The following is a 9623-nucleotide window of genomic DNA, read 5'->3' on the forward strand; positions in this document are numbered from 1 at the left end:
GGTAAAAACAAAAAAAAAAAAAAAAAAAAAAAAAAAAAAAAAAAAAAAAAAAAAAGAGGAGGAGGACAATGGCTGAGAAGTGGAGAAAGAAGAGGAAGAGGAAAATGAGGAGGATAATGGAGAGGAGGAAGGGGAGAAGAGAAAAAACACATCCGATAGTGATGTGCGAAACTGACAGCAAAACTGCCTGTGTGACAGTGAGTGGAGCGGCAGGACGATATGGAAGTGGAGATAGCGCTGGCCTCTTTATACAAGTGACATCGGAGCTGAGGTCTTAAATCTGGGGAAAAACAAGCCACTTGAAAATCCCTTTGAGTATTTCAAAAAAGAAAAACTCTACCTGAAAAACCTAACGCAAGGCATTGTACCTAGAGAGCATGGAGGTACAGGGCTAAGAAATGGAAAGCGATGATGACTGAGAGCAGACAGACGACACAGGCAGTTACAAGCCACAGCAAGGACTTCGGGAGTTTACTCCAAAGTCAACTGAAAGGAAGAGCTTTTAGGGAGAAAGTCACGCGGTACAATTCCCATTTTAAAGGGTTTCTCCAATTGTTGTGAGAAGAACAGTGGGTGGAAAGAAGGTGAAGCAGACACTACTTCAGTGGCCTGGGCTACAAGTACTAGTTCTGGGGACTGTGCTGAAGGCAGCAGAGAATGAGGTAAAGAGTCAGATAGGTTCAGGACGGCGGACGGGGTGTGACAACTATGGTAGGATACAGCAGGAAGACTTACTTTCACTTGCAAATGGGTGATGGATGAAAGCAGTTAATGAAATGCAAAAGATCTAAGAGGAATGAGTTTGTACAAAAAAATCAAGATATGATTAAGACGACTCTGATATGACTAAGTTCAAGATGCCTATTAAATCTCCACATGGGAATGACAAGCAAAGAGATTTACAAGTCTGAAATGCAGCAGAGAAATCTGGCCTGCAGATATAAAATTTGGGAATTGGCAACATGTCCGTTTATGCTTTTTTTAAATGGGGCTTGCTAAGAGTACCGAAAGAACAGACAAGAACCCAGGCTCCAATCTTGAGGTAATGCAACAAGCAAAGATTAGACAGAAGAAAAGTCTGACTAAGGTGGCCAGCGAGAGAGATGGAAAGACATTTCAGAGAGGAGTTAGATGTCATGCTTGCTCTCTTGGAGCACCTAAGTCCAAATAGTGTACATTCCTTTGTTTCTTTGTACTTTAAACCATTAAATGAAAGGGTAAATGGAACAGTGAGTTTCTATTATCTGAAAACAAAAGCAACACAATAAAACTGTCAACTCTTCCAATTACCTTGCATGAGGTAAAGCAGTAGCAGCCAAACAAAGATTCTTAAAGAGGTAACTTGAATCCACCAACTGCTGAACAATGGAAAAAACACAACTCGAACAAGCCCCTTCCGAGTCAGAGATGTCCATGGAATTTCAGGTTTGGCTTTGGCAAATGTTGAGCCTTTAAATACAAGAAAACAAAATAAGGCACCTCTACATACACCATACTGATGGCCACTTGCAATACTACTTTCAAAACAAGTGAGAGCAAAAATGAACACATGACCTGTGCAGTTAAAAAGAACCCTCTGAGACAGGTATGAAATGTAACGACTTCTTGTCTCAATCCCTAGGACAGGAGCTCAAAATACTCAGGCTCACAATATATTTCTCTAAATTAAACAAGTCTCCCAAGTTCACCCCCTTTCCCTTTATATGAAAACCGTAGAATTTACATAACCATATAATAATGAGGCAAAGAGAAAAGGTCTCAAAGCCTGAATAATGAAGGAAGAATTTTACTAAGTGCACCATTACATAGGGAAGATATCTAATCTGCAGTACTTCTATGAAATAACATATCAGTAAGTGTAAGAAGCCAGTTTTAGAACTCACCTCTGATTAAGTCAACATCAATTAAGTCTGGTTTTATATGACCCATCTTTTTTGGTTTATTTTTGAAGCCCTAGGATAAAACAAACAAAATAAAAATAAACACATTAAAAATTTTTAAATACAAAAAATAAACTTACATTTCTTTTTAAGTCTGACTTCCTTTTATTGGAGACATTTTCATCCTAGTGCTCCTTAAAGAACTTGTCATTAATTTACTTTATCTCAGTTTTTGGTCTTATCAAATAATATATGCATATACTTTATCAGTTTTATAAATAATCAAACTGCCAAAGGATCAATAAATGAAAAACAATAGTCCTCTGAGCCATGCTTCCTCCTAATTTTGCTCCTCAGAAACAAGTAACTTTCATCTCGTTTTTGTTTCTTTGTAATTTACTTCTATACTTCTAATATGCTTAGTGTGTTATTTCTTAACTTAGTGATTCATTGCTATCAATTCTTCTACTGATTTCTTCATAGAGTAAATGAGAATATAGCTTTCAGACCACTTACAGCCATATCCTAACTTCTACACCCAAAACATATATCCTCACAGTATGCATACGTAATTGTGTGTGTGTGTGTGTGTGTGTGTGTGTGTGTGTGTGTTTAAAAATGCAATCCTGGGTATTGAACCCAGTGCCTTCACACTGAATTACATTCCCAACTCCCTTTTCTTTTCATTTTTTGAGACAGAGTCTTGCTAAGTCATTAAATTGCCCAGGCTGTGTTTGAACTTGATGATACTGATGCCTCAGCCTCACAGACTGCTGAGATTACAGCATCATCACACATGGCTTATATTAATTTTTTGATAAATGAATAATCAGTACAGTATCTTCACTGCGAAAAATGTTCCCTGCAAGAAAGATTTTATATTCATTTACTGTACGAGATCAGTCAAAATATTTGTCATTATGCAAATTTAAATAAATGCTAGAAAATTATCTGAATTTGAATAAATACAACTTATTTAAGAATCCCTGGAAACCCCCTTCCCAGAGTCCTCTATCTTTCTGAGCCACAGAGACTGGCTGTTCTTCTGCACAGCTGTAATCCCGGCCTTCCCTACTGTCACCCTTCACATTTGTGTCAGGGCTGTTAATTCATGTCTCGCTGCCGGGCGATTTGAACCACTGGTGATACATTCACGACTGCTCCACGGGGTGACTTTTTATTAATCTTGTTGGTAAAAAGTGATTAGATCCATTTCTACCACTGGTGGTACAAGCTGTCCAATGGGACAGTCACGCAGGTACCACCATTAGTTCAAGCCAACGGCAACACATTAGTATCTTCTCTCTCATTTTCTTGGTCTTCATGGGCGGGTATCTTTTATCTTATTTGCTGTAATTTTACAGTAATTTCAGGAAGAGAACCAACAGAGATTAATGCATGTACTCAAAATGTCACCTTTAATAAGAAGGTTCATCAATCATATACCCACCCTGCACATAAGAAATACACTTGAAGTAGCTTCTGAGTTTGACCATGCTTTTTTATTTTCTAGGACTAAAACTATGTCATTTATGAACAATGGCTTTCGTTTTTTTTCTAATATTAATTTTTAAAAATCAAAGAAAATTCAAAAGAATATTAGGCTGTTCTACTCATCTTACCAAATGTATTGCAAACAACATGTTAAACAGTAGTAACCGCTAATATTCTTGCTTGTTTTATTTTGGATAACTCAGTTGACCAGCACTAAAAATGTTAGATCTAGAGTAAATAAGGCTCAAATGGTATGACTGATAGTGTGAGATAGGAAGAAAATGGCTTAAAGGGGAAGTGGGAAGGGGTGGGGAAAGGAAATGAGGGGAAAGAAAAAAATGTGAAAAGAGGAAAAAATGGGGAAGGGTGAAGGGGGTGAAGGGAGGGCGGGGTGCAGGGAAAAATAAGAACCAAGACCTTTCATGTAAAGGTACAAGATCCCAATGATAAATATAACTATATTGTTTGCTTTAAATGTACCAAGAAATTTTAGAAGACAATTTTCATTGTGAATATGTATAATAATTTTGGGGTACTATATTATTTTTCCTACTTTTCCCTACCACTGGTGTGATTTTAAAAATAGTTGTCTTGAGGTATCATTTATATACTAACAAATGCACTCACTTTTAGGTATGCAGTTGTAGCAAATTAATTCACAGATTGTTAGTAAATAAAGGAGCATACAATCCTTCTTACTCAGGTTTTAGCGTGTTTCTATCACCCTAAAAAGTCCTTTTGTGCCTGTGGATCAGTCCATTTCTCGTTACCATAATAAAGTAACTGGCTGGGTAACCTTGTAAGGAGAAGAGGCTTATTTTGGCTCACCTTCTAAGAGGGTCAGGTCTAGAAGTGACACCTGGTGATGGCCTTGCCTCTGGCAGCTCTGAGGTGGCAGAGCACTGCGTGGCCAGAGAGGAGGAGCACGTGCAGCTATACGTCTTCTCATCTTCCTTCCGGTCCTTGTAAAGACCCTGGGATTCGGTCATGGTGATCCTACCCTTAGGACTTTACTGACTCTGAATACCCTCCCGAAGGCCCTCCCTCTAACTACCTCAACCAGATTAATTTCCACCCTCTGAACACCTCATACTGGGGATTAAACTTCAGGACATGAATGAAACCTTGGCGGATACTCAAACCACACAAAAACCACAGCAGCCTATTTGCAGTAAATCTGTTCCTATTTGCTACAGTAGGCAACACTGCTCTTTTTATTTTGTATCTTTACAGATGGCTACAAATTTCTTATAAACAGAATCACACAATATGTTTGTGCTTGATTTCTTTCATTGGGAATAATATTTCTGAGGCTCTTCCATGTTTTTAGTATAAATTAACTATTGCACAGATATAACACAATTGTTTATCCATTCACCAAGTGGATTTTTTCCAGATTTGGGGCTATTGTGAATAGTGTTGCTGTAAGTATTTGTATGTGTTTGTTTTTACTTCTCTTAACTACCTAGCAGTGAAAATGCTGGTCCATATGGGAAGAATATATTTAATTTTTTTAAAAAACTCAATCATTTTGTATTTTCTGCACCAAACAGCAATATATAAATTCTAGTTTCTCCATGCCCATGCTAACACTTGGTATAGTCAATCATTTTAATTTTAGCCATTGTATTAGGAGTAAATATCTTCTAGTGATTTTAATTTGTACCTCTCTAGTAACTAATAGTATTAAGCATCGTTTCATGAGTCCATTAGCTATTCATTTACTTTCCTTGGTAAAATGTCTGCTCAAGCTTTTTGTTATTTTTAAATTGGGTCTTTGAGCTGTTTACATACTCAATACATGTTTCTGTGTGCATGTGTGTATGATTTGAAAATATTTTCTAAGGTCTTGTTTCCAAGATGTGGCAAAGGTCTTCAGTAATTTCTTCTACAAAATCTACAGTTTTAGTTCTTACACATATTTATGATCTATTTTAAATGATTTTGGTGAAAGGTCTAAGTTCATTTTTATATATGTGGATATTCAATTGTCACTGCACTACTTATTGAAAAAAAACCACCATTGCTTCATTGAGTTTCTGTAGCATCTTTATTAAACATTAACCTATCAGCCGGGCATGGTGGCACATGCCTGGAATCCCAGCACTGTGGTAAGCTGAGGCAGGAGGATCACAAGTTCCAGGCCAGCCTGAGCTACTTACTGACTTAGAGAGATCTTGTCTCAAAACAAAAAATTTTAAAAAGAGTAAAGGCTCTGGGTTCAATTCCCAGTGTGATCCTCCTGGCCAAAAGGAGTATCAAAACAGGATTTCTTTCTAGATTTTTATTCTGTTCCATCCATCTCATACTCATGCCAATACCTTCTATCTTTAATTACTACAGCTTTATAATAAATTTTCAGATCCAGTAATGTAAGTCTTCCAACTCTGTTCTTTTTAAATTTGTTTTTAATATTCTACATCCTTTGGCTTCCATATAAGTTTCAGAATTAGTTTATCAACTTCTACCAAAAGCCAAAAAAAAAAAAAAAAAAAAAAAAAGCTGTCTGGGATTCTAAAGGGATTACATTAACTATATGGATACACTGGGAGAAGACTGGCACCTTACAATACTGAGTCTTTTAGATCGTGAGCATAAATGTTATGTGCCTTATTTAGACCTTTAATCTCTCTGAGTGATGTTTTATAATCTTACACTTTCTATTCACAGATTATTCCCTATTGTTTTTATTCTCTTTGATGTTCTTTTTTCTTTTTCCCCTGCGTTACTGGGGATGAAACTCCTCACCTAGTGCTTGCGAGGCAGGCAGCGGCACCACTGAGCTAAGTCCCTGGCCTGCTATTGTTTCTTTTTGCTGGGGGGGGCATGGGGATATTGGTTTTTAATATTATTTTTTACTCTTTTTTGAGACAGTGTGTTGCTATGTAGTTCAGGCTGGTCTTGAATTCAACACAGTCCCTGCTACCTCAGTCTTGATATTTTTCGATTACTCATAGCTGCTGTACAGAAAGATTCAATTCCATATACTGACCTTGAATCTAAAGACCTGGTCAAACTCATCTGCTACTAATTTTTTGTAGATTCCTTAGCACTTCAGAATTATAGGATTATGCCAACATGAAAAGCACTTTTCATGTTTTTCCATTTTGATTCCATTTAACTTGCTTTATGGCACTGGCTGGGACCTCTAGTACAATGTTAATGAAAGTAATGAAAGCAGCCTTGCTTTGTTCTTGATTTTAGGGGGAAACATTCAGTGTGATACATGCTGTAGACAATTTTCAACAGATTGAGGAACTTACCTTTTTTTCCTATTTTATCATTAATGGGCATTGAATTTTGTCAAATGCTTTTTATATGTCTTCTAAGATCATGTGACTATTCTATTAACATGGCACTATATTACATCAATTTACTCTTTTTTAAATTAAAATATTTATTACATATTTGCAGTGCATAATGATTGCATTTATTATGGGGAGTTCTACATGTAAATAACATATCTTAATTCTTTTCTCTTCTCCCCGTTTATTTTTCTTCCATTTTGGTCCCCTTCCCACTTGCAAAAGATCTACTTGCTATTATCTTTTATTTTGTTCATCAAATTATTTCTACTTTGGGTTTCTCATATAAGAGAAACCATGCAATATTTAACCTTGTGTGTCTGATTTATTTCACTTTATGATCTCAAAGTGAATCCCCTTTCCTATAAATGACTCTTTATGACAGAGTAGTGCTCCACTGTGTATAAATGTCACATTTTCTTTATCCACCTATCTGTTGATGGACATATAAGCAACTTACAAGATTTAGCTATTATGAGTTGTACTACTATAAACATGGATATGCATATAACATTGTAATACAATACCTTTAACTCTTTCAGGAAGATATCCTGAAGGGGAAGGCTGAGTTGAATGCTATTTCTATTTTTAGGTTTTTGAGGAACCTCCACACTGATTTCCAGAGTGGTTATTTTCAAATGTTAAACCAATGTTCCATTTCTGAGATAAATCCCACTGGATCACAGTGGATACTCCTGCATTTTATACGCATATTTGATTAAGATTTTTATACCTAGGTTCACAACAAATTTTCTTACAGTATCTTTACCTCTGCTTTTGTATCAAAGTAATATTGGTCTCACAGAATGAGCTTGAGACGTGTGGCAGACCACCCTGCTTATTATGCCCAAAGCAGGTTGTAAGCAGTGCAGGCTATAAAGAGTCAACCGCACAACAGGCTTATGTTAAGTGATTCTGACCAAAGCATACAAGATTATACACAGCCGAGTTCATGACTCTTACCCAAATTCTGTTCCCAGCCTAACATAAGAATGCTTTGCCTCTTCTCTTACAAGCCTTGCCTACATCACATCTCCAGCAACCACACGCAGCCCCTTCATGTAGCCCATTACTCCAACTTAACTATGATTGTGTCACCAATAAATATCTACAGTTCTGGCAGGCCAGAGCCTTTGCTTGTTCAAGCACTGATCATCCCAGTTCTCCATCTGTCTCTAATTCTTTTTTTTGGGGGGGGTAAAAAAGAAAATAAAAAAGAATTTATTCAAAGATGGCCCAGAGGTGGATGAGGGTCCAAGGTTCTAAGGAGCTGGGTGGGGATCCATCTGTCTCTAATTCTGTCCCTAAATCTTTCTTCTAGCCATGCATCATAACACTGAGGAAGAGATCAGAATCGTCAGCAGGGGTCTCCAATAGAGGAGTATTACTTTCTCCCTTATTTTTGGAGAGTTTCTGTAGGATTAGCACATTTGTTCTTGACCTAATTAGCTTTTACTCATCCTTCTCATTGTAACAGTTTTCCAGGGAAAGCTAATCTGACTTTCTTCACTAGATCCATTTCCTTCAAGTATAATACCTTATAAATAATAGCTTTTCTTAGCATTTATCACAGAACAGTTTTATTCATTAGTAGGATTTTTGTTTTTCTTCCATCTTACCAAAAAGTCCATGAAAAGAAAAATGTTGTGTTTTTGCTCACCATTATGTAAATCTAGCTACTTCTCACATTGTAGGTAGATACTCAACAAATATTTGTTAAATGAAGAATATATAAAGGCTACTTTAATGTTATTTTGGCATTTCTTTCCCTGTTTTGGCTTATTACTATATCCCCTCTCTAGAATATATATGTATTTTTTGTTTGTTTGTTTTTTGAAACAGGGTTTCACTATACTGTTCAAGCTGATTTTGAACTCACTATGCCTAGACTTGAACTCAGGACAATACTCCTATCTCAGCCTCCTGAGTGCTGGGATTACAGGTGTGCACTACTACACCTAGCTGAGGGTCTTCAATATTAATTTGATTCATTATAGCTCTTTCTAGTCTATCTAGACTTTTTTTGGTTCATATACTCATATAAAATATTACTTAAGTATTACTCTGAAAATATCCCATAGATTTTGTTATAATGTCTATATTTTTATTTCTATCATTGGATAATAGGATGTGGCCTGTCTACTAAAAAATTATCAACATCTTTCCATTTATTATAGAACAACACCCAAAGTGTGGTAGGGTCTCTCCTGACATGTCAAGGTGGGAATTTTTTGTAATGTAGCAATATTAGCCTCTGTGTACATGTGTAGCTCTGATGTAATTCTGTAACATAAATCGTACCCAACCAGATAATACTGCTGCTGTACACCCAACCACACTAAAATATTAGTGTATGTCCAATCAAGAAGACAAAAACATAAAAATTGTATAAAAGGGTGCAACTACACCATGTTTGGCACTCAGACTTTGGATCGGAATCCACTGAGTCAGGGCTGGCACAAATAAAGCTGCTTCCTGGGGGAAAGGCCTCAGGGTCCCATCTCTCTGCACAAAAGTCCCACAGTATTTCCTGGGGCTCATCTGGGATTCAGAGATGGTGTATTTCCCACCTGCTTTGTTGCTGCAGTCCAAACCTCGGAGTGCCGGACAATGTGACCTTGCCTGGTCCCAGTGGACCATTTGCTCTGTAGGGGAAGTGGGCCCCTCCCAATGTGCTGGGGCCAGAGCTCCGGACACACAACAGAACCCAGAGGCCCCAGAGGAATCAGTCCAGGGAGCACGATGCCCACCAGATTTGATAAGACCTAGGTTCTTTAAAGAGGCAGAACAAAAGACTGATCACCTCCCAGAGTTGCCTGAGTAAGTTTCATTGAAACTGAAACTGGGCCAGGGATTTAGCTCAGTGGTTCTGCCACCTGCCTCTTAAGCACAAGGTCCCAAGTTTGATCCCTGGTACAAAAAAAAAAAAAAAAAAAAAAAAAAA

General features: G+C 37.2%; 1 protein-coding gene across 8 annotated transcripts in view; it reads right to left on the reverse strand.

Annotated features, from left to right (window-relative positions):
• Nucleotides 1-9623, reverse strand: part of Phtf1 (putative homeodomain transcription factor 1) — a 48524-nt gene that overhangs the window by 29285 nt on the left and 9616 nt on the right. For all 8 annotated transcript variants that reach the window (XM_010631262.2, XM_010631258.2, XM_010631257.2 and 5 more), the window contains 2 exons: nt 1884-1953; nt 1291-1449 (listed from right to left, as the gene is read on the reverse strand). In XM_010631262.2, the coding sequence (XP_010629564.1) occupies nt 1291-1449; nt 1884-1953 (229 nt within the window). The remainder of the gene's footprint in view (nt 1-1290; nt 1450-1883; nt 1954-9623) is intronic.

The sequence above is a fragment of the Fukomys damarensis genome, unplaced genomic scaffold, assembly GCF_012274545.1.
Source record: "Fukomys damarensis isolate Sample0158 unplaced genomic scaffold, DMR_v1.0_HiC HiC_scaffold_33, whole genome shotgun sequence".
Taxonomy (NCBI): domain Eukaryota; kingdom Metazoa; phylum Chordata; class Mammalia; order Rodentia; family Bathyergidae; genus Fukomys; species Fukomys damarensis.